General features: G+C 41.0%; 1 protein-coding gene across 39 annotated transcripts in view; it reads left to right on the forward strand.

Moving 5' to 3' along the window:
- The first annotated feature begins 5,976 nt into the window (after nt 1–5,976).
- Nucleotides 5,977–25,798, forward strand: part of LOC135205827 (zinc finger protein 316-like) — a 216,098-nt gene continuing 196,276 nt past the window's right edge. For 14 of the 39 annotated variants that reach the window (XM_064237047.1, XM_064237051.1, XM_064237048.1 and 11 more), the window contains exons 1-5: nt 5,979–6,335; nt 10,417–10,505; nt 10,855–11,490; nt 11,624–11,863; nt 19,341–19,424. In XM_064237047.1, the coding sequence (XP_064093117.1) occupies nt 10,425–10,505; nt 10,855–11,490; nt 11,624–11,863; nt 19,341–19,424 (1,041 nt within the window). In that variant the 5' untranslated portion in view covers nt 5,979–6,335; nt 10,417–10,424. Of the gene's footprint in view, nt 6,336–10,416; nt 10,506–10,854; nt 11,491–11,623; nt 11,864–19,340; nt 19,425–25,798 lie in introns of all 39 variants that reach the window. The other 25 variants (XR_010312621.1, XM_064237067.1, XM_064237063.1 and 22 more) reach the window with 3 other exon arrangements.

Consider the following 25,798-nt stretch of genomic DNA (forward strand, 5'->3'; position numbering starts at 1 on the left):
GAGCGAAACTATGTAGATGAAATAAATCACGTTCAATAAAAAAAAAAGCATAAAACTTATTATTCACTGATGCCTTGTACCTGGATAACTGATTATTCAGACTTGTAAGCATCTCCTCTTTTTAAAGTAACTAACAAATATTTTTGAGTGTTTTTACTTGAATATTTCTGAAACGAATCTTTTATTTATATTTTTTGAACATTTACTGAATGCGTACATTCTCTCTCTCTCTCTCTCTCTCTCTCTCTCTCTCTCTCTTCTCTCTCCATCTCTCTCTCCTTCTCCTTCCTCTCGTCTCCTCTCCGTCCCTTCTCTCTCATCCATCCGAGCTCTCGTCTCTCCTTCTCTTCTCCTCTCTCTCAGCTTTACTTCGTTGCAAATCCAGTAGACTTTTAGCATGTTTTTAAACTTTCGGTCTAAAGTTTGTCTTTTTATGGACAAAAATGCGTCTAATTGTTGCAATACTAGGTAGAATAAGCCAGTTTTCTTTCGCTAATAAATCCGTATACACAAGGAGACATGTTGTATGACAATAATGAAGAAATTAAAAGACCCAGTGCGGAATACCAAGCGTCGATGCAACTTCACTAAGGTTTCAGGGGCAGTCAATAATCGAATGACTGGTCTACCATAAGAGATGACAACGACAAAAAGTAGTAATATTTCTGGGCTTGCAACAGTGTTGCTTTGCCTGTCGAATATTTGTAGATCACTCAAAATTATATCGAGAGTATATCTGTGTACCCCACGTGCGAAGGTATAACATTAACTAACTCGCACGCAGAGACACTATCGATAGTTGATACAAACTTAAATGGATTCATCACGATTCACTTTCTTACCGAGAATACTATTTTGGTTTCAGGCTAAACGAAATAATTTTCCTGTACTTATAAAGGTTAAGATTGTCTGAAGGTTTCTAAGTCGTTAACTACAAGTTCTTCGCATAATCTGGAGCTTCTAAGATTACTACTTTTCTCGAGGTCACCCATACACTGAATTTTCCTCCGTTCGCGGGGCCTTTTAGACTAATTGATTCCCTCGTCTTTCTTCTCGGTGGTCACGGCTGTCGTCACGTTAACAGTCCAAATCTATCACAGACCGTTTGCACGTCTAGAAAGAATTTTATGTAGATAAGGTTTCGTAGTTCACTTGGGTCTCTACCTTGGTCAAGTTTCTTTATGACTGAATGTAAAGCAAAGCACATTCACACGTTGGCTACTAACGACGCTACAGTTGACTAGTTCTATCCTGAAAGTTGACTAGTTCTATCCTGAAATATATCGTTAACTATTTCACCCACTCGCCACTTTTGGTTATATCTCATTTCTGCACCAGTTTCGAATAGATATCAATAACATAGAACAGCAACTTAATGTTTAATCACACCTGCGGGTATGTATACACAAGCAGAACTTACTTTACACGAGACATTACACGACGTTAGAGTACAGTTGGTGGGATTCAAATAAAATGTCCACTAGAAGCAGTCTCCCTCTCCGGCGGGTAAAAAGAAAGACCTTGAATGAGTTCACAGGGGCACCTGAGGCTAACCACGCAATCACCCGCGCTACTGTCCAGTGGTATACCACTGATGCCAACAGGGTATCTCAATGCCCAGTCTTGCCAAGCCTCTACGTAAGTGCTCAGGGTGAGCCTTGCCTCTTTTCGAAACGATTCGTTCATGATGCATTATAATTTACCGTTCAGTTGTGTTTTCTTCTGTTCGGTTAGAATATTACTTAGACAGTTGAAAAACAAATGTTTTAGACTTGACCTTTAAGAACGTGTGCACATTTGCAATAATAATGTCTACGGGTCAGTTTGACACTGAGGAGATATATTGTAATCTTTGAATATCATAATTAAAGGCAAAATCTCCCGCGATTAGTGTTAACATTATATGGGGCGTCGAAAACTATATATAAATATTTATAGTACCATCAAGGCACCAGTGTGCAAAATCACTTAAAATCTCATAAAAAAATGTAAAAAAAAAAAAACACCTTTAAAATCATTACAAAGACGACAATAACCTACCTAAACCGAGTTAAAAGAGAGACTATAAGTATTTCTAAAATAAGAAAGAGCGTAAGTACAAGTCGAAAAGTGCAAACCAAAACAAACAAACGGCTAGTTATGCTATGAATAGCTGCTTATAGAGGCTGTCTGGGTGATTACAACGAGCGAACGGTAGTTTTCATTAAAGGTCTCCCTTTTCTTGACCCAATTGAGGTATTACATATATCAAATATATATTATTCAGAAGATAAACGGCTATCAATATAGAACATGCCTACAGGGGTCATTGACTTTTGTGTGACGTGTTTAGGTATAGTGCAGACGAACACTAGACCAAATCATGTTAAGCTTTTCCCAAGCGAAAAACAATCCCATTTGCCTTACGATCACACCCCTTCACTAAAGTTCTAGATGACGGGAACACAGCAGAAGGTGGGAAGTTCATAAACCTAAAGCTGGAGTGGTTGGTGTAAAATGAAATGAACTAAATACTTTCGCTCATGGCCCCATTGCAGCTCATGTGAAAAACCAAATCCAGATGTGAGTAGTATTGTCTGCTTCTTGAGAGAGAGAGAGAGAGAGAGAGAGAGAGAGAGAGAGAGAGAGAGAGAGAGAGAGAGAGAGAGTGGCTGGTCAGTCATAATAAACAATGGACCTTTCCCTCAAGACCTAAGGAGTAGCTACTGCCTCGGTGTCCAGAACAATGGATATTCTCTCTTTTTGTCAACGGGCATCAACCTAGAGATAAGCATCAACGTACCCGATGGCATGTGGCATGTACAGTATATATTGTGTTTGCGTGAATGTTTGTTCACATGTGTTTGCGTGTGTTTATGTAGGTGTACATGTGTGTAAGAATGAAGGTAATTTGCTCTTAGGGTCATAATGGTACTACTACTTAGCAATCATTTTGGCGGTATGGATATACACTAATGCATTACAACATGCAGCTGAATTTTGATAGTGAGTGCCATCTCTCTCTCTCTCTCTCTCTCTCTCTCTCTCTCTCTCTCTCTCTCTCTCTCTCTCTCTCTCTCTCTCTCTCTCTTATCACACACATTAATTGGTGGGTAGGCTTTCTGTTTTGTTTTTCCTAATCAATAAAGCTTTATTCTCTTAATGAAAATTATGCCATCACTTGTTCATATATAAAACTCGTTCATCTTTCTTTCAGTTTCGAATGAAGTATCAAGCAAGCAGACTGAAAAAGCATAATGAATTGGAGTGAATATTAGGATACTCTTTACAACGATCATAATAACTCATGCAGAAATGTTTAATTAGAATACCTGCTGCTCTGTCATATGAAAATTTAGGCCTAGTGCTTAAATTGGCCGCATTCCATTACTCAACAGGTAAGTTCGTTGTAAACATTCGATTATTTTTATTATTTTTTTAAAACTTAAGCTTAGCATTACCATTCAATTCTTCCTTTTATTTATCTATTTATTCTTGACATCAATGTACTGAACCCGGTTATTTTCCAAAAGTCTTGCAAAGGTAAACCATGTTTAAGTTGGTCTAAAAGTGTGTAGTCTCATTATTGTTCTAAATACAATCAGTTGAAAGTTGTTACGTAAGTTATACATTACCCTAATTTTCTTACGCTACCCTTGGTAATTCATTATCAAAAGAGGACGTAGCTGACACGAGCATGTCATGAAGATTATAGAGAACATTTTCTTTAGGGCGACGTCAGCCCACGGTGACGTCAAGATGGCTTTGTGTCATTAGCACAGGCTCTTGCCCGTTGAATGAAGCTGTGCAAATTAAACTAAAACAAACCACTCTCAGTTAATATCTGTCAACAAATAAACATTCTTAGCGTTTAGTTAATTTTCCCAGTGTTAATGAATTAATAGTTTCGCTGACAATAATGCCGTACAATAAGAGCATTAATCACTCCCCCCTCCCCGCCCCCATCCATTTAAAAAAAAAAGCGGGCAACTGAATCCCGCGAGTAAATAGCAATTGCAGCTGATTATTAGTGTTATAGTATGCGTATAAAGTCTGTATACAGACCTCTCATGCATAACAGACGTCTCAAGAAACGAGGGTAACGAGACGTTATATACTCATGACGCAGGCTCAATTTTTCCAAAAAGTCCTGCCAAGAAGCCATTGGACACTGTTACCAGAACCTATTTCCCAGCTGGATGCGCTCGTGGCCGTTGACGCTCTATATTTTCGGGACTTGGGGGATAATCCCAGGGAAATCGCTTAGACGATTGTCTCCTCAAGGCGGTCCTCACATAGCCGCTCACGTAAAGGATTCTCCGGCGCCATTTAGCAACCTGCCTGTGGAGGGTGCGCCAAAAAAGCGAAATATCGAAGTCGCGCGCATGATCATCGCCTTGCCATTAGGCCGAGCGTCTTTGTTTACCTAAGAAAGACACAGGATGGGTCACGGATGCGCCCTACGTTCTGTCGTGAAATTTTAGTAACCTCCATAAGAGAGTAACTGTTAACCTTCTTTTATTAAATCTCTAGGACAGCCAGCGTGACTCATAGTGAGAGTGGTTTATCCAGATTAATAACGAGGAAAAGTATATAAGTAGGTTTCAACGCAAGACCATATACTGTCCACGATGGTAGAATTTTAAATGTTAAACCTACGAGAAATTATGAACAATGATTAAATTTCAGCCTTGGATGCAACTTTTCTCTATTATAGGAACGGTATTATGAGTATGACTGCAATAAATGTGTAAATGGCTGCTTGGTAATAAAAAAGAAGAAGAAATATTAACAAGACTTTTGGGACATACTCATAGGATAGGGTTGGAAGCCGCGAAGTGGCTATGTGATTACACAACATCTGCTGCTAATCCTCACTTATTTGTATACCAAGATGTTAACACTATGGAGTATTTACACTTGGCAAAAATTAGCAAAAACAATGTGATATAATTTAGGATGTTAGACCTAGTTAGGCTAAGAAGAGTTTCTGCTTAATCTATCATCCACTCACAGTGGACGAGAATGATAAAAATCAGATCACTTCCAGTAAATAGCGAAACATCTTCCAGCAATTCCAGGAGACGAGTTATCAATTATCGGGAAAAAAGGGGGCTAGAAAAGAAAGCCACCCAGTTCCAGTTAATAGAAACACCTCTTTCTCCTCGCAATTCCAGTTGAAAAGAGAAGCACCTTTAGTCCAGTAATTCCAGAAAACGATATATAAATTTATCGAGAGAGGAAAGAAAGAGAGAGAAAATAAAATTAATAGCGAAACTTCTTCCTTTCCGCAAATTCGGCATACGATTTACCAGTCAATCACATTTCCACTTAACAGAGAAGCATATCTCTTCCCGCAATTCCGGTTAACAAGAGGAGTACTTCACCAGTCCTGCAATTCCAGTTAATAGACAAAATTTCCGCAAAACTAAGCAAATGATTTATCAATCCCATTCTCAGTTAGCAGCGAAACATCTTTCTTCCAGCAATACCAGTTAACAAGATAAGCATCTTCACCAGTCCTGCAATTCCAGCAAAACTGAGGAAAGAGAGAGAGAGAGCGAGAAAAAAGCTTCTTAATTCCAGTTAATAGCGAAACCTCTTCCGTTCCGCAAATTAAGCGAATGAGTTATCTATTTCCAGTTGATAGCAAAACATCTTTCTTCCATCAATTCCAGTTAAGAAGATAAGCATACCCAGTCCTGTAATTCCAGCAAAACTGAGGAAAGAGGGAGAGAGGGAAAAAAAACCTTCTCAATTCAAGTTAATAGCGAAACTCTCCGCAAAACCAAGCGAACGAGTTACCAATCCCATTTCCATTTAGCAGCAAAACATCTTTCTTCCAGGAATTCCAGTTAACGAGAAAGGCACCTCCGTCATCCCCGCAATGCCAAATCACTCCAGCAAAACCTGGAAAAAACGGCGGGAGGAGGCAGCCTGGAACGGGAACGCAAGAAAGAGAGAATTCCGGTCGATCTGGCAACACTTCGCTCCCTCCCGCCATGACAGAAAGCGGGAAACCAACAACAAGCAACATCGTCGTCGCTCAACCGGGAGAGAGAAAGAGAGGGAAACAAACGGCGAAATTTTCCTGCTTGCAAATGACCATTCGTGGGGAAAGCAAGTCGCCCAAACCTCGCTGAAAGTCCGACGGTTTCGATCGCGTGAAATGGAGTCGTGTGGCGACGGTTATTAGCGCGGGGAGAGGCCATTTTTCTTGAGGGATGAGGAGGAGGCGAGAGAACGACTCCAGCGCCGCCATGTTGGCTTCCCTCCTTCGCCGCGTCGTCGTTTCTTCGCTGAGGTTGAGATGGAATTTCCGATGACTGTCGCTTGAAGCAACTGTCTGATTACAGGTGATTCTGCTCGTTCGTTTAATGGAGATTTTTTTCGTCAGATTAGTTTCTCTTATTTAGTCCCTGGGGGGTTAAATTCGCGCACCTTCATGGGCGGCATCAGCGCGATACTCTTAGTACCCTACTGTAGACGACTTACGCTACGCCCTGTGAAATAAATTCTATTTTATATGTGTAATTTATCAATGTTATGTATTGGTATTAAATGTAATATTTTAGTTTTATGGAAATTTATATATAGTACCTAGGCAGGTTTTCGTATTTTTCCTTTTTTTCCCCGTTTTCGGTAAACCTACCCTGAAGCCTACGGTACCCCATACCCCAAGGAAGATGATTCCTTATGTATTGAATTTATATGTATGATTGTTTAAGTTTGTGAAAATGTAAGATTTTAGTTTAGTTTATATGTCAATTTACACATTCAAGTGTAAAATTATTTCAAATTTCATTTTTTATCCTGCAGTACCATACCCCATACCCCTTCTGCTCAATACCCTGCATCAACTCTATTATTTAAAGGCATTATGGTCTAACACATCATTATGAGTTGTAGGCTCAAGTCATTCTCCTTAAGGTAGGCTAGGCTAAGTTGATGATAAGCCAAATTCGCAGATCCCCTGGTGCTAACCATGTGGCGCACTGTAGGCATCACTTATGATGGTATTTCTACAGAAACAATCCGCGGTGGCCTAGACTATGGCAAATTGACGTTTTCCTACGTTATTTTACTTACTATGAACAAGAAATTTAAAGTAATGTTATTCGGACGACTGTAATTAACCCCCAGGGGCCAGTATAAACACTGCAAAATACATTGGATATCCCAATCCCTAGTGGATGTCGTATCCACGGTTACGTTTTTTGCAGTTTGTGTGGAACTATTCTTTAGAATTACCCTGCATGAAACTTAACCGCAGATACGACAGTCACTAGGGATTGTTGCGTCCAATGTATTTCGCCGTGTTTAGTACTGGCCCCTGGGGGTTGATTACAGTCGTCCGAATAAATATTACTTTAAATTCTTGTTCAGGAAGTAAAATAACATAGGAAAACGTCAATTGCCATAGTCTAGGCCACCTCGGATAGGTACCCAACATCTCCCCTTATGATTCTTTGTTGCTAGGTATTTCCTTGGAAATACCTATAATTTTACTGCTTTTTATTTTGTTGGTCGGGTGTATAACCCCCCAGGGGCTAGGGCTGAACGTGTCAAAGTACATTAACCCCCCCCCCCCCCTGGCTTTCGTATCCGCGGGACCTACCTTGCAGTTCGTGCAGAATTGTTACCATGAAATACCCCTTTGCAGGATCCCTTTGCCCCCAAGTTGCAGCAACCCCATTCAATCTTTCTATTGAACCTCCATTCATATTCTCTTATCCTCCATTTTTCTGTCTGCAGCCCTCTCCCAACGGTTGTGTCACAGCACACAAAATGTTAACGCTCCTCAAACCTTTCGACTTTGTTTTCCTCCAGCGCTGAATAACGTCGTAGGTTCCACCGTTCGACCTTTGGGCCTAAATCATGTATATTGCAATCCATTACCTCATAATAATTTTGGTGTTTTTTTTTATTTCTGTTAATCAGGAAAAGGTAACAGAGGTTCACCAATCACTATTAGGATTGAATACCCAGTTTTAATGAATACAAATATGTAGGTAGATCTATACGTATTACTATTCCACGGTGGCCCAGACTATGGCAGTTGCAGTTTTTCTATGCAGTTTTACCTCCTGAACAAGAATTTTAAGTAATATATATTTGGACGACTGTAATTAACCCCTAGGGGCTCGTACTAAAAGTGGCGAAATACATTTGACGCCCCAGTTCCTGGTGGCAATGATGCGGAATGCTTATATATAGAAATCCCTGCAAATATACTGTACGGTGATTCCTTTGATTTGTGGTTCAACATACACGTACTACTGATTGAGAGAAATGTAGCGCTTGCTCGGTGTACAGCTCAGAAATCACTATGAATGTGTAAGAGGTAACCGAATGACAAGCAGGAGAGGCACATGGTTCCAGAAGTAATGTGCACCTTGCGTTACTTGGGGATCTAGGGGATTTTTGATTGGTGAAACAGTAAACCTTTCTAAAAATTGAAGTTTCTTTAACAAAATGAGCTATAGGAAACTGCCATACGAACTAAAATAGACATAGAAAGTACATATTCGTAAAGTAAGTGTTCAAGGCAATTTTGAATCCAATATGGTGTCCCACCAAATAATGATGCACCTTGAACTGCACTTGGACACTTCCTTCCCAGTGCTCATTTAATGGCATACTGAACGCTGAATGTTGATGTATGTAATGTTCATCAATATTACTCAAGGTAGTTGTCAGCACAATAACAAAAAAATTTAGTTGTTTTTCCAGCCTTATTGTACATCTGGCTGCTGCAGACATCTGAAAGTGGACAACACATTTGTGGATTTTTCATTCCCCCCCCCCCCCCCCCCCCCCCCCCCCCCCATAAATAATTGGTAACTTTTTCAGACATACGTATCATGTACATATGAATGTTACCAATCTGCAAGAAAGAGTATAACAATTTGTCCACAATTGGTACGAGAGTCAAGGTGTTACGATGTCAAATACGGCACTGAAATAAATTTTCTAAATCCAAAATTATTATTGAAAACATTATATTTTACAAACTTACGCTATGCTTATATGTTACACTGCATATGAGTTATATTAATAAACAAAGAAATAGGAAAAAAAGTAGGCAAAGAGTTAATAGAGTTAAGTTTTACATGCATGTTGGAAGTTTCGTGTAAATTGGTTTGCAATTCAGTCTAAAGTACAGTTAATACTATATGATGCTGCTGATAGGGCAGGGTAACTCAAACTCATGCTACCTGAGGGATGAGAGACCTCTCCTGAGGTGGCACGATGCCAAGTAACTCAATGATCAACTGTCATGTGGCTGTACTCTTATGCATCAGCCTCAGCCTGTCCAGCCCTGTTACCAGAAGTATGGTTGTAAGCACGAGTGGTTGTATGTCAAGCAGGTTGTAAATCGGATGGTACGTACTTGTAATTATTCATCTAGCTGCTGTCGTACCTGATAGCCGCGGACGTTTACCACTGATGTAAAGGAAACTGTACGACCATCTATGGGTTACAAATTATTTGCAGATGTAACACAGGAAACGGGCATTCTGTTACACAAATAACTTGGTAAACATTGAGATGGCGTCACTCGTCACTTTTAAGGTGTTTTAAATAGAAATTTTGAGAGCAGCAGGGCTGGCAAGTTAGCACTGTGCTTGGCTAGCCCTTCACTAACGTCTGTAATCGGAAACATGCCATAAGGTCTCGGTGTGCTGTCTAAAGGGGGCCACAACTCTCACCGACACTGATGGCAGCGCATTAAAATGCATTTTCTGGAAGTGTTCCCACGTGCTGGGAAATGATGAAGTGTGTTACGGCCCGATCATATACCCTACTGGTCCTCGTATGCGTGCCCTACTTGGTTACAAGTGGTTTGACCTCTTAAAAGAATATAAGATTTATTGGGTCCATTCTCATCTTTTTAAAGTGATTCATCCCAGCTTGCAGTTCATGTAAAATTGTTAAATGGCTGCCCCTTTTCACTACTAGTAACCAGTCTGTGCACCATTCCCTTTTTCCTGACTAAATTTGTATTGCTTTGGACTCTGGAAACAACCAAATATCTCCCAAGTCCCTGCGTGTGGACAAAGTATTCAACTCTGCTCTCCAGTTGTTGTTGGTAAACTAGTAGAGAATTTGGGACTAAGCTAGGTCTGGTAAGGTAGCATTGTTGGTTGCCAGATCCATGCCCAAGGTACAGGTATAAGAACAATTTTGTAAGGACAGATATATTTTAAATGTATCAGTAGCAAACATATTGAATGACTTCAAAGAAATTGGAAATATTTAAGGATTTTCTACAATATGAAAATGCCTAAGACTGATTGGACCTGTCATCTCAAAAGTAGCTAATTAAAAATGAAAAATGACCACAGTGATTTTAAATGGGTAACCAGTTTGACCAATGTTTAGAAAATTAGCAACCTGGTTTAGTGTATTTATGTTGATAATTTCTTATTCCAGATATCACAATGGCGAGTGGTTTGTTGTCGTTGAAGTGGAACAACCACCGAAGTACCTTTTTCCATGTCCTCTCCACTGTCAGGAGTAAGGTAAGAATTTTCTCTTGTAGTTTCACATTTACCAAGCATAAATGTTGAGTGGTCTGCACTCTGTAGAATTATCGTTGTTAGTCTACAACCAGATTACTATTGTTTAAGAATCATTCTCTTGCACTATTTAGAAGTTTGTAGAGCTTGTAAATGCTTTAGTAAACTGATGAAGTAACAATTCACATGATGACCTTTTGCGGTTGCAGCCTGCAATACCAAACTGTTGTATAATTGTTCTTATTCTGGATGTTGGTAGAGGATTTGTATAAAAAAAAACTCATTCTAAGCTGAATGTGATTAAATTAGAATAATTGTTATAGAAATGTAATCTGGATTTTTCTGTTTTCAGGAGTCTTACTGTGATGTCACTTTAGCCTGTGATGGAAAGTTTTACCCTGTTCATAAGTTGGTGTTATCAACATGTAGTGACTATTTTGAAAGGATGTTTGAAAGGACCAATTGCAAACATCCAATAATAGTGTTGAAAGACATCCGGCACGAAGAGCTGGAGGCCCTTTTAAATTATATGTATGTAGGTGAAGTGAATGTTTTGCAAAATGAACTAGCGGGACTTATTAAAGCGGCCGAGTGTTTGATGATTAAAGGCCTTGCTGTACCTGACGAAGCCCCGTCTCAAACTAAAGAGAGCAAACGGACTTATCATAGCAGTGGTGATAGCCCTCACGCGAAAAGAAGAAAGAGAGACGATGACGGGAGATTATCCTCCCACAATCAACATTTACATAGAGAAGGCAGGGAAGTTAGCCATTCTCAAAGACATTCATCGAGTGCCTCTACGTCCACCCCTTCGTCAGTAGGTCGAGTAGTTCCCCCTTCCAGTTCTCCTTCTCCGTCTGTGGGAAGTGCCTCAGATGCTGTGTCTGAGGAGTGTAGTCAGAGCCAAAGTGAGACTAATGAAGCTCAAGAAACGTCAAAGCACCCTGGTGGTGAACCATCTAGTCAAAGCAAACAGTCAGTACCTGAGGTAAGCGAAATGATTGTCGATAAAAGTGGTCTTGAAATAAATGTTAAACATTGCCTGTGCATCCATATTCCCTTTGATGTATGTCTTGTACAATTTATTTTCAGACATAAACTAAGGATTATTTTTCTTTTAGGTTATATTAGACGAACCTGCAGTTAAAGAAGAACCTGCAGAAATTGAAGAGGAGGTTACGGATTCTAAAGAGGATGTTGTGTCTCAATTTCATTTTGATCCTTTGCAAGAGGGCGATTCTCGAAGTGATCCAGGAGGGGGTGGTAGTGGTGGTTATGACTCTCAGATGTTAACCTCCCAATCTCAGTCCATGGAAGATTTAGTAGCTGAAGCACTTCCAGGTTCCTCTGGTTTACAGGGGGTAAGTTTGAGTGGTTTTTTTATGGTCATAGTTTATAGAAGTTGTGACTGGAAGGGCCCAGTGGTTTCATTGGTGTTTCCCTTATTGGAGTAGTATTTAGTTTGATGCAATGTATTGGCATGTTTGAGCCAAAGGAATTTTTTTTTGAGTGAAAGGCTAAAATTGAAGCTCGGGTTGTTGGAAAAGCTAGACAGGTACAATGGAAAGATAAAAAAGAACACTGTAATTAGTAATAGAACATAGAGCTCTGCAGCTTTCTAAAGGGACGCAACAATGAATTGTTAAAAGTTGTTTGCTGAAGATGTTAAGGTTCTTGAAAGTGTTCCTTTATAGGGCCTAGCTACATTACTGCTTTTCACTTAGGATTCTCTCCTTTGGCTAACTCATTTGCATCTGGCTATTTTTTTCCTTCTACTCCGTGCATTTTTCACGTCTTGATTAAAACATTATTTTGTACATGAACTTTCCTGTCAGATATACTTAGCTATACTCTCTGACGTCCACGACAGAATTCAAAACTCGCGGCACACGCGACAGGTAGGTCAGGTTGATCTACCTTACCCGCCGCTGGGTGGCGGATGTAAGAACCAATCTCCCTTTTTCCAGCCAGAATTTTTCTGTCGCCGGTGACGACTACACCTGTGGTTGTTACCTCCTGACAGCTTTATTCATTTCTCGTTGCCGTGGATTTATTTGGACTGACTTTCGGTGAAGTACCTGATCTTGTTGGCTTGGCATACGCATTTGTGGATTGTTTTTGGATATTGATTTGGATTTTCTTTGATTTCGAGATGTCTGAGTTAGAGGTTAAGAAATCTTCTATGTTTAGAGTGTGTGCTATGGATGAATGCAAGGTGAGACTACCGAAAGCTACGGTAGATCCTCACACAGTTTGCTTTAAATGTAGAGGTAAAGAATGTTCTTTTGATAACCGTGTAATGAGTGTGAGAAGTTGGATGAGGGTGAATGGAAGGCTCTTTCTTCCTACTTGAGGAAGTTAGAGAAAGGACCAGGGTGAGAAAGGCTTCCTCTAGAAGTTCTAGTAAGTCTCGTATTAGCGAGGTAGAAGAAAATCCTGTTGTAGCATTAGAAACCTTCTCAGTTTCAGCTCCTGCGCCCTGCATCGAACCTAAGGATACGACTACGGAAGTGGCAACATGAGAGCCACGATCCTTAGCATGGAAAAGAAGATCGTTCGTTGCAAGGTAAGAGTAGTGAAGGTGAATTGTGCAGTGACCCCAGTGCAGTGGAGGTGCGTCTGATCGGCTCCTTAATGCTTCCAGGCCTAGACCTCTTCCAGACTCCCAGTCCAGTGGAGGAGGAAAGTCAAAAAGCCGCAGGAAGGTTAGGGAGAACTCCCACCGATCAGGGCGTCCCCTCGGTAGATCCTGATGCTCGTACCCAGGCTGCCCTTGTTCGCGCGAAGAAGGAGGTATTGCGACAATGCTTCTCTTCGTCTTCCTCACCTTCACCTAGAAGAGGATGGAGCGCCTCGGATTCTTCACGACCGCTGAAGAGAGCCTGGAAGGCGCCTGGCTCCTTTCCTTCCAGCCCGGAAGTTTTTCCAGAAGAGCCGGAAGTAGAGATCAAGAAACCCAGGAGGGAGCAAGAGTTCTCGCCTCATAGTAGGCTTCGAGCCTCTTCTCCGGTGGAGGATTTTACAAGATCTCCAGCTCGAATTCTTGCGGGACTGCAAGCGCAGATTTCGGCACTGGCGGGCTCCTTGGCAGGAGGAAACGCGGCGGAAAGACGTCTCTCTCCCTGTCAAGAAGTCTAGGATTCCTTCACCTGTCTTACCGTCTCAGTCAGAGTCGGTTCTCTCTCCTTTATCAGCGGATGGAAGGAGGCGCTCTTCCCTCAGCAGGCGCTTGTCGTCTTCCAGGCATCAATCGCCCAAGAAGCTTTCTCCTGGTGACTACATCTCTCCAGTAGGAAGGGATCTAGCGACTAGTAGGCGTTCGTCTAAAGACAGGCGTACAGCCTCGTCCTCGCGCTCTTTTACGAAGATCCTTCATTCTCCGGATAAGAGAGCCTACTCTTTGATGGATTCATCAAGAGACAGGATCTCGCCTTATGTTTAGGCGCCTTGAGCCTAGTAGGCGCTACTCCCCAAGTAGACGCTCTCCCGCTCCCAAGCGTGGTGCGGAGGATAGGCGCTTTTCTCCTGATAGGCGCTTTTCTCCTGATAAGCGCGGCTCTACTTTAGCCGCTCGATCAGGACAGGCGCGTAGAGCCTGAAAGATATGTCTCTTCTGGGAGACTACCTTTTGAAGAGACCACACAAGTCGGGAGCGAAGTTGTGGAGCATGGTAGACGCCGGTCTCCTAGTAAGCGACCTTCTCCAGACCTTCGCTCTCCTGTAAGTAGGCGCCAAGAGCCTAGTAGGCGTTCGCACCTCATGGTAGGCGCAGCTCGCCTGGCAGCCGCTCTCCTTTGAACAGGCGCATGGATCCTGAGAAGCGCCTTGAGCATAGTAGGCTCTCCTCTCCTAGCAGGCGCTCCCCCTTGGAAGCCCGGAATTCTAGGAGTAGGATTAAGGAGCAAAGAGCACGCACTCATCAGAGTAGGAAGGACTCATTCGAGAGGAGCTCTCCAGAAACTTTGGCTTCCCCTGATAGGCGCCAGTCTACTACTAGGACACTCTCTGGACAGGCGCATTTCTTTAGAGAAGGCTAACTGCACTCGTAAAGAAGCGGAGGGTTCTTCAGTGGATGAAGTTGAACCTTCAGAAGAGGATTTGGTGAAGGACTCGTCAGTTTCGTCCTACAAGATCCTTACAGATCTACTTCTTCAAGAGTTTGGAGACTCCCTTACTCCCGTCGCTCCTCCTCCGTCTCCTCTCTCTTTATTCTCGACTTCGAAGAAGACGAAAGTTTCCTCTTGTGTGAGGATGAAGCCAACCATCTCAATGAAGAAGGCTTTGAGAGGTGTTGGTGATTGGCTGCTTTCTAAGGAAGAGAAAGGGAAAAAAAAAAACTGTGTTTTCTTTCCCTCCTTCCAAGCTTACGGGCAGACTCGGATTTTGGTACGAGTCTGGAGAACCCTTAGGTCTGGGTCTTCCTTCATCGGCGGATGCGGACTTCTCTTCTCTGGTGGATGCAGCACGACGCTCGGCTCTTTTGTCGGCCAAAACGACCTGGGCTATGAACGAGCTTGACCACCTGCTGAAGGGAATGTTAGAGTCTTGGAAGTCTTCAACTTCCTTGACTGGTCTTTGGGGGTCTTGGCTAAGAAGACTCAGAACCCGGATGCTATTTCGCCAGAAGATCTAAACAGTGTTCTAACGTGCATTGACAAAGCAGTTAGAGATGGATCGAGCGAAATAGCCTCCCTCTTTGGAGCAGGGATCCTTAAGAAGAGATCAGTCTTCTGCTCTTTTCTCACGAAGTCTGTTTCGCATGCCCAAAGAGCCTCTCTCCTGTATTCGCAGCTCTCGCCTCTGCTTTTCCAAAGAAGATAATACAGGACATCTCAGGATCTATCTCTGCGAAGGCGACTCAGGACATGCTCGCACAGTCGGCACGGAAGCCTAAGACCTCCTTCCAGACGAAGACTAAGAAGGAGACTCCAGCTAGACAGGAGCCCTTTCGAGGGGGCCCCCCTTCTAGAGCCTCTACCTCGAGAGGTAATAGACCTTTCAAGAGAGGTAGATCCTTCTCACGCTCTGTCAGAGCTAAGAAGTAGGGAAGTAGTCCTCCAAACACCAGTAGGTGCCAGACTTCTAAGATTCTCGGAAGCCTGGACAAAGAGAGGAGCGGACAACTGGTCCCTCTCTATAATAAGGAAAGGATATCTGATTCCTTTACGGAAAGACCACCGTTGACAACGACTCCGAGGGAGTTGGTGGCCAGGTACAGGGATCCCATCATGAGCCTTGCTTTTAACACAAGCAGTGGAACTAATGTTCGAGAAAGAGGCTATAGAGCTAGTGAACGACCCTTGCTCAGCGGGCTTTTACAACCGCCTTTTTCTAGTTCCAAAAGCCTCAGGAGGATGGAGACCGGTTCTGGATGTAAGCGCCCTGAATTTCTTTGTAGAAAAGAGGAAGTTCGCCATGGAGACGACATCCTCAGTGTTGGCGGCCCTTCGGCCAGGGGACTGGATGGTGTCCCTAGATCTTCAGGACGCTTACTTCCATGTGCCTATCCATCCTTCGTCAAGGAAATACCTCAGGTTCATGATGGGAGGAAGGATATTCCAGTTCAGGGGCCCTTGTGCTTCGGCCTTTCAACAGCCCCTCAGGTCTTTACAGGCCTAATGAAAAATGTAGCAAGATGGCTACATTTGGAGGGAGTTCAAGAGTGTCCCTTTACTTGGACGACTGGCTGATCAGAGCCAAGTCTCAGGAAAGATGTTTGGAGGACCTACAAAAGACCCTTTTCATGGCAAGTTCGCTGGGACTTTTGGTGAACTTTCAAAAGTCTCAGTTGATCCCCAGTCAAGATCGTATCTATCTGGGGATTCGGATGGCTTCTCTGGATTTTCGGGCTTTTCCGTCTCCAGAAAGGATAGCCCGAGGGTCAGAGAAAGTCAAAGCCTTCCTAGAGAAAGAAGTATGCACAGCGAGGGAGTGGATGAGTTTGTTGGGGACACTCTCCTCGTTGGAGCAATTCCTTTCTCTAGGAAGGTTGCACCTCAGACCTCTCCAGTTCTTTCTCCATCGAAACTGGAGGTGTCATTCACAAACCTAGAGTTCTCCTTCGAGATTTCAAAGGAAATCAAGAAGGACCTCTCTTGGTGGGCCAACCCTCTCAAGTTTGCAGAAGGGATGTCCCTTCACATTCCGAACCCCAACCAAGTGTTGTATTCCGACGCCTCGAAACAGGTTGGGGAGCGACGCTCGGCTCAAGAGAAGTGTCAGGCACCTGGAACAAGGAACAGGTGACCTGGCACATCAACAAGAAGGAGCTGATGGCGGTTTGGCTAGCTTTGAAAGCTTTCGAGCCCACGTCCTAGCTTCAACAGTTCAGATCAACTCGGACAACACCACGGCCCTGGCTTACATCAGGAAGCAAGGGGGGGGGACTCACTCTTTCTCCCTGTACGAGACAGCAAAAGAACTTCTGCTTTGGCAGAAAAAAGGAAGATTTGTCTCCTTACCAGGTTCGTACAGGGAGAAAAGAACGTCAGAGCAGACCTCCTAAGCAGGAAAGATCAAGTCCTGCCGGCAGAGTGGACTCTGCACGAAGATGTTGCCAGGATCTGTGGAAGCTTTGGGGCAAACCTCATATAGACCTCTTTGCCACAGCCAAGAATATGAGGATAGCCAAACTACTGCTCTCCGATATCGGACCCGAGGGCAGTGTCGATAGACGCGTTCCTACTAGATTGGAAGGGTCTAGACACGTATGCTTTTCCTCCATTCAAGATACTGGGAGAGACTCTAAAGAAATTTGCAGAATCGGAGGCAACAAGGATGACGCTGGTAGCCCCGTTCTGGCCCGCACAAGTATGGTTCACAGAGGTACTGGAATGGTTAGTAGATCTTCCGAGAACATTACCACAGAGGATCGATCTGCTCAGACAACCCCACACTTCGAGAGGTATCACAAAAACCTCCCCGCTCTAGATCTGACTGGCTTCAGACTGTCAAAAGTTTGGTCAGAACGAGAGGCTTTTCGGCAAGAGTTGCAACGGCTATCGCAGCAGCAAGAAGGCCTTCTACCCTTAGAGTCTACCAATCGAAGTGGGGACGTCTTTCGGCGATGGTGTAGGAACCATCATTTTCCTCTATTCCAGTACCTCTGTGACACAAATAGCAGACTTCTTACTTTTCCTTAGGGGAGAAAGTGGATTGGCGGTATCAACCATTAAAGGCTATCGTAGCATGCTATCTGCAGTGTTTAGGCACAGAAACTTAAACATTTCAGAAGATAAGGACCTTCATGATCTAATAAGATCGTTTGAAACATCCAAGAAGGTTTCTCCAGGGGTCCGAGTTGGAATCTGGATGTAGTGCTACGTTACTGAGGTCCAATAAGTTCGAACCGCCTCAGTCTGCATCGTTCAGAGACCTCACGAAGAAGACAATTTCCTCATGGCATTGGCTTCCGCCAAAAAAGGGTTAGTGAACTCCATGCATAGAAGGAAATGTGGATTCAGAGGAGATGCAGCTATCTGTTCATTCCTTCCTTCGTTCTTAGCCAAGAACGAGAACCCCTCAAATCCTTGAAGTAAGAGCTATTGCCACGTCATTGACTTTTAACAAAAACATATCCCTGAGTAATATTATGAAGGCAAACATTCTGGCGTTGCAACTCAGTCTTTGCAAACCACTATCTGAGAGACGTCAAAATTACGTATGAAAAGTGCTTCGGGTTAGGCCCGTACGTATCGGCGGATTCGGTGCTGGGGCAGGGAGCTGAGACATATCCTTAGTAGTATATATTTTTTGTTTTTCCCCTTGTTAGGTTGTAAGTTTTTGGTTGTTTGAAAGAACATGCGGGTAGGCATGTTTTTCATTTCGTAGTGATAACAATGATTAGATCGGTTGGTTAGGTGATCGGTGTATGTTTGAGCTCCTTTGCAATGATAGTGGTTAGGTTCTGTCATATAATGGGCGAAATCCCCGTTGACAGATCCTGCTCGGATCCTATCAAGTAAGCGGACAACCAAATCCCTTTGATAGACCCAAAGAGTCTGTCAGCTGTAGGTCACGCCCTCGCTGAAGCTCTTAAGGCAACGCAGACTCATAGACAGTAACTACGAAGTCTTCTGCCTAACAGGTAAGAACCAAGGTTGTTTTTACATCCTACAACTAGTGTTGTTTTCCCTTTTTTTCCATATTTATATTGCTGTCTCTTTCCCTCCACCAAGGGTGTCAATCAGCTAAGTATATATCTGACAGGGAAGTTCATGTACAAAAATGTTATTGTTAGTATACAATAAGGTTTTGTACATACTTACCTGGCAGATATATACGATTGATGGCCCGCCCAGCCTCCCCTCAGGAGACCGGTGGAAGGAAAAATTCTGGCTGGAAAGGGAGATTGGTTTTCTTACATCCGCCACCCAGCGGCGGGTAAGGTAGATCACCTGACCTACCTGTCGCGTGTGCCGCGAGTTTTGAATTCTGTCGTGACGTCAGAGACGTATAGCTAAGTATATATCTGCCAGGTAAGTATGTACAAAACCTTATTGTATACTAACAATAACATATTTCAGAGATAGAATTGCATTTCTTCATCCTAATAGAGTGGATGGCTCTATTAGGATGAAGAAATGCAATTCTATCTCTGAAATGAATGTTTTATATTCTTGTGCTTGTTGGTATGAATAAGTATTGCTCGTGATGAAAGTTAAATTAAATTTTTCAAGTTTCATATTTTTGGTATCAAAGTAAGAGCCAGCTAAGCTAAGGCAAATCATCATTGGCTGTTAGCCTGATAGTACCACCAATAATAGGAAAAGTAAATGTTCTGTGATTCTTGGCGGTTTTCACTCTTGTATGGTAATGATATATGGTTTTATATTACAGAACTCCCTCTGGGAGGGTGAAGGAAGTCTACAGGGCTTTCCTATGGAGGGCTACAGTGGAGAAGGGACACGACCTCCTCAGATGGTGAGTGTTCAATTTAGAGTTTACTCAAAGAGAGATCATGTGAAAGGTTTTCCCTGTCTTAAATAGTTCTTAATACATATGGTTATACAGAAAAGATGCAGTTGCATTAATGGGCGGTATAAAATAACTCCTGTCATTTGAATAGCAAACTCATGCTGGATAGATGTGAGGACAGTCTTGCTGTCTGCGCGTTTCCATCATTATTAAAGCAAAACTTTTTTTTATCAGAACAAGAGAATTGGGTTTTTAAGATCAGAGCTAGAGAGTCGCTCAGTATTGCTGATAGTTAACCTTTTGTCAATTTTGCTACTTTAATTTTTTTATTAATTTTTTTTACCCAAACCCTTGAAACAACGTTTAGAAAAATATATTTAAATTTAAAACAACACTTAGAATTTTTTTTAAGAAAAATATATTAAATTTTTTTTACATTGATTATATGTAGTCCATTAGGTAGGAGCCCCTGAAATGATAAAATCTGAAAAAAAAATAGAATACACTAGACAAAATTAAGAGGATAACGTATACTGATTAATTAAGGACCTCTAAAACAACTGGGGTTAATCTTAAGACTAAGACCCATGATTCAAGGCGAGTGATATAGCATGCATTCTATCCAGCGTTCAGTGGTAAAAGAAAGCAGTTGAAAAGGGATTAAATTTGATAGTAATTGACTAATAATGGTTTTGTTTGTTTCACATAACCTCATTAATCCTACATGTCATATTTTGGGGATGTGAAAAGTTAGATTTTTCTGGATTTATATTAGCAGAGATCAAGAAGAGAGTCAGCACATGTTTACAGAATTGCTCATGTAGTTGCAGTGCTGCTTATATCCAAGGTCATTTATGATTGTCTTGGATGCTTTTGCCTTGAGGGTCACCATAATCACAGGCATTTTCTCCTGTGGCAGTTCATCTTGAGGGTCACCATAATCACAGGCATTTTCTCCTGTGGCAGTTCATTAATGTCTGATAAATTTGGCAGTTCATTAATATCTGATGAATTTTGTGAATCTAATTTCTTACTACTGAAATTTTTGAAGTGTAGCCTAATTTACCTTGATGTAATTCCCTTTGTCTTGTGTGCTACATGCCAAGGCTTTTCTCCAACCCTCTTCCACTCGAGGTCCTTCTATTATGTTTTTGCTTCCATGCTTTGTTACTGTGATTGTAGGGGACTGATAATGTACTCATGCCTAATTGTGTATCCCTAGTAAGAATCAATACACATTAACCTATTCACTTGGGCCGTATTGTTAGACTTGTAATTCCTTTATGGGGATCATTGACCGTCTTGTGTGTCTTGCTGTTTTCTTTGCCCATTGAGTCAAGGCCAGACAAATTCCCTTCAGCTACTGTTTAAGGCATGCCAAGTGTGGTTTGTAAACAGCAGTACTACTGTTCAGAAATGGGCATAAGAGGGCGATTGTTGAAGGTCCTGGCAGATGCCTTCAAGAATTCATTGCTTAGTCGATTCTCTTGAATTCTCCTTTTCCAGCTGCTTCAGTTGGCACTGCATTTTGTCTTGCAATATGTCACGTCACTCTGGAAAATAGCTCCCATACACTCCATGGCCAGTAAAGGATCTCTCAGCAGCAAATTTCAGCAGTGAATGGCTTCCTTTCATAACTTGGCCTTTGAGCCGCCTGCCATGATCTGTTCCTGCTCCTGGTCTGTTCTCTCTCGTTTTTGGTACTGCCTTCTGGAATGGATTTCGAAGCAGAGATTATGCCCTCCACTCCATAGAATCATGATGTCAAGAAGTGTCATCGATTCCAGGATAGTTCTCTTCCTAGGCAGGCTTTTGTCCTAATCAGCTGTTCATTGTGTATACTACTGTATACTAACAAACTTACTGATGAACAAAAGAAAAGCGAGGGAGGAATGGAGGTGTCTGCTAGCAAGATTGAGCCACTTTTATTTTATTTATTTAATTTTTTTATATTTTTTTTTATGAGTTGGGTGGGACTAGGTTTTTTGCATCACTGAAATATGGCATGTATGGGTAATTGGTTTGTGTAAAAAAAATATATATATACATGTTAATAGTATTTTAAAGGAAATCCTAAAACTGTTGGTGTGAAATTTGGTTTGTACATAAACTGTCATGCAGAATAATGATACTGACATTGTAAACTTTAAGTCACATTATAAAATAGTGAAGTGCTACTTGGGTGGCAAAAATTATTATACCCTGATAGTTTCTTACAGTCATGACAAGTTTCTAAATGAATGGGTTGCTATCTTACAACCTTTTTTTTTTTTAGTACAACCCCTAGTGATTGAGCGTCTTGACTTTTTAGCATGCTGCAATTCATGTTCAGAACGGGATGTTTTAAACTATGGTGCTCTGGATGTAAAAATCCCTTTTCTTACTGAATTGTTGCAGGGTTAAGACAGGGTCATTTCCACATGATCTCTCTTTTAGGTTTGCTTCCATATGTACATACTTAGGTTTTTTAATAAATATATTTATATTTTATTACCTCTTTGGGAGAGTAAGTTTTGATACTGTAAGAATTGAATTATTACTCCCTTAACATGTTCATAGTCTATAAAATGTCTCCATGCTGATAGGGATAGTGTACAGTTAGTTTCTACTGAGTTTCTACTGTGAGTGTATTAATTAGGCATTTTAGATTTGGTACTGAGGTATTGAAAACTTAACGGTTATAAAGGCTGCTGTTCTTGGTCGTTAGATAGCAGATATTCAGATCTTAAGTGCATGCCGGGGTCCCATTTCTCTTTCCCTTGGAGGTTTCTTACTTTTAAGTATGTATGTCAACAATGGTTGCTGTGTTTTTCTGATGATTTACGGTTGAAATTGTGATCTGAACAAAGCATTTAATTCAGAAACACGGTTTGATCATTTGTTATAAGTTAGACTGTGGTTAGAACAGTTTGCAATAGAATTTTTATGAAGAAAATTATTCCTTTTTCATTTTTGCTTGCCTCTTAAGTGTATTTTATGCTGAACTGTCAGCCGAGATTTGGTGATGAAAGTGAAAGAACCAGTGGAGTAGAAATTGCTGATGGTCGTAGTGTGTAAAGAAGAGTTGATTGCCATTTATAATAGTTACACTCTTGTCGTAACAGTAGATTGGTCGGGTTAGATAATTTGGAGACAAGGCAGGTTCTTTGTACTGTTATAAACACTGTATTCTTGACTGCAGTATTTTTCATATATGTACTGTTGAATTTCAAAGGACAGTGCTATGGCACTGAAAGCATATGTGTATTTGATGATAATTTAATGGTATGCTGAGTGAATTTTTCTTTTAAGAGTACCTTATTCTTTGGAATGGTTAGCTCATATAATTGTTAAGACTCTGGGATGGGGGAAATAAATAGCTGTTTCTAACTCAGGTCTCATAGAACTTAGAATTAGGAATGAAAGTGAATCATCCCTAGAGGGAGCGAGAGACCTTCCTTGTGAAAGATTGAAGGATATAGTGAACGAGAATTAGTTACAACCGAGACCACTGGAATGCAGATTCTCATCTCTTGTTGTTTGCTGCCTGATAGTCGGTGTCATCATTACGTTTTCATTACTTGATACTGATGCGAGTTTTGAAGTTTCCTTGTTCCTTTTTGTAATCACTTAGGAAAAATCTCTTTGGGTTCTGGGCAATCCAAGTATTTTTCGGAGAATATTAATGTTATCAGCCTATGGAACTTCTACTAGAGTTAGTGATTATGAAAAGCATTTTGTCTTCAATTCCTTTTACCATAATCATTTGACTTGCACATTGAATGTAAATGTTTAAAGTTTGCTGTAGTGCAGATTAGCTATTTTACACATGCTCTCTTGTGTATCATACAATTATTAGTGTTACATTTCTAAATTTTATATTTGCAGCAGAAAAGTAAAGATTCGTGTTAGCTGCCAGTATTTAGTAATGAACCATAGTGTACTGCCTGTATGTGTAAGACCTTGTTAGCATATTGGGACAGATGTGGGGAGGGTTGCTGGATACCACTGACATCGTTGTTGCCGTGTCAGTGAGAAGCAGGTGAAAATTGTCGTGTTGCAATTGTCTTGGAAGGTTATGAGGCTTGATTTGAATTTAGATGGTAGCTCGTTTACTGGAGGACCTGTCATTTTCAATCAGTTTGACCTGAGGTGAGAGTAAAAAATATAGAAAACTTATTTTATCGGTTATTGAAGTTTTAAAATTTTGAATGACTAAATGTGGGACAGGACTTTCATATATGGATTGTAGCATCTTTCACATATAGCCCTTGTACCTGTTTCGTTGACTTTGAACTGTGGGCATGAATGTATACCGCTATGTAAACTCGTTGCTAATCTGATCAATATATATATAAACAGGCGGCCCTCGGTTAGCGGCAGGGTTCCGTTCCTGGCCACCGACGCCAAGCGATTTTCGACGCTGAGTGATTTTAAAGCCTACGGCCGCCACACACCTTCTTTCGAAACTCTAGACCAGTCAAAGGCGCCGTAATCCCACAACAGCGCAATAAGTAAAATTATATTCATGCAGTATAGTACTATAGATTTACTGTACAGTACATGTGGGTGTCTAGAGTATGTAAACGATATAATAAAGTTTATACAGTTGTACAGGTATCTGTAGTGTTCAGGTTACGATCATTAGTCTTACGATAGTTTGATTTTATGAGAGATCAAATTACAATGGCCTAACTTTATCCATCTTCTAGTTACATAAGTTCAACAACAGCAAAAGAGAATGGTGAAAGTATGGTTTTAACGTTATACTCGTTGCGTGAACGTGTACTACCATGAAAACAACCCCCCGAACGAGAAAACTACTTTTTTTTTTCTAAGTACAAACCGAACTGGATAACATCTGTTTGGCTTGTATTTCGATCATCGTACTACAGTGCAACATTACCGTATTTGTTATAAATGGCGTTTATGTATAGAATAGAACTGAGATATCTTAATGTAATAACTTTATTCGCTATAGATCAGAGATCAATATAGATTAAAGATCAATCGGGAAAATATACCGTTAAATTTAAACCTAATTATGACTGAAGCTGAGAAAACTGTTCAAGCTGCTAATGACTATTATCGTACATCGGCAACAAGGATAAAACTGCAGTAAACGTCTGCCATCACACACAACCATAGATAAAATTGGGATAAAATCATTTTAATCAAAACTACTGTGCTTGAAAGAAACACATTTACTGTTGGTTTCACGCCGATATAAGATAAATAACGTAAAGTTCGTATTACGATGGTATAAAGGATTACGTATTGCGAACGGAATCACGTAATTTGTTACGCAATAAACATGCGCCAACGTAATCTGTTAACGAAAAAAATAGTAGTTCACATTCACAACGAGACTAATCAATAAATATTTCCACCCAAAAAACACGCTGTATAAGGAAAAATAACTTTGTCTCATATAAGTCAAGTATCTACATACATGTATTCGTTTATGCTAACTAGAAGCAAGAGCATTCGCTCAGAATTGCGTTATGGTGAAACAGACTCGTATTCATTAGCTGATTTCAAACCACAACATTGGCCGCTCCGCGGAATACGGGCTAAGTTTGCCGTAGTATTTTAAAATACAATAATATGAGAATACATACAATATTCTTGGATACAGTGAAATAATGTATAACTTTTTAAAGGATTTATTGGAAAGAATGCATAATTAATAAATAACACAATGCATTTTTCGGAACTGGCGGACAAGAACGAACATGAAAAAACCATCCCCTGACAACGTGGAGCGTAGTTACAAAGGCTGCCTTAATTGTATCTTATTTCTGTACAGAAATGAAAATACCTTTACGCAATATATTTTCATTCACATTATAGACTAAAAGCATAAACATTTGAAAAATCGACACATCGATCGCTAATTTGCACTTTTTTTTCTTCTTCTTTTTTCTCTTTAACTCGATATTTTTTGGAAGAGCGGCAGACGGCGGCAAAAAAGTGCAAATTAGCGATCGATATGTCGATTTTTTTATAAATGTTTATGCTTTTATGTTTAAAATGTGTATGAAAATGTATTTACGGAATAGGGTATTTTTATTTCGTGCAGAAATATGATAAAAGGCAGCTTTTGAAACTCCCCTTCAAGTTATCGACTACGATGTGTTTTCAAGTTCGTTCTTGTATGCCGCCGCGGCATACAAGAACGAACTTGAAAAACACATCGTAGTCTATAACTTGAAGGGGTTTCAAAAGCTGCCTTTTTATCATATTTCTGCACAGAAATAAAAATACCCTATTCGTAATACATTTTCATATGCATTTTAAACATAAAAGCATAAACATTTATAAAATCGACACATCGATCGCTAATTTGCACTTTTTTTAAATCGATATTTTCGGAAGAGCGGCAGGCGGCGGCTTACAAG

The sequence above is a fragment of the Macrobrachium nipponense genome, chromosome 24, assembly GCF_015104395.2.
Source record: "Macrobrachium nipponense isolate FS-2020 chromosome 24, ASM1510439v2, whole genome shotgun sequence".
Lineage (NCBI taxonomy): Eukaryota > Metazoa > Arthropoda > Malacostraca > Decapoda > Palaemonidae > Macrobrachium > Macrobrachium nipponense.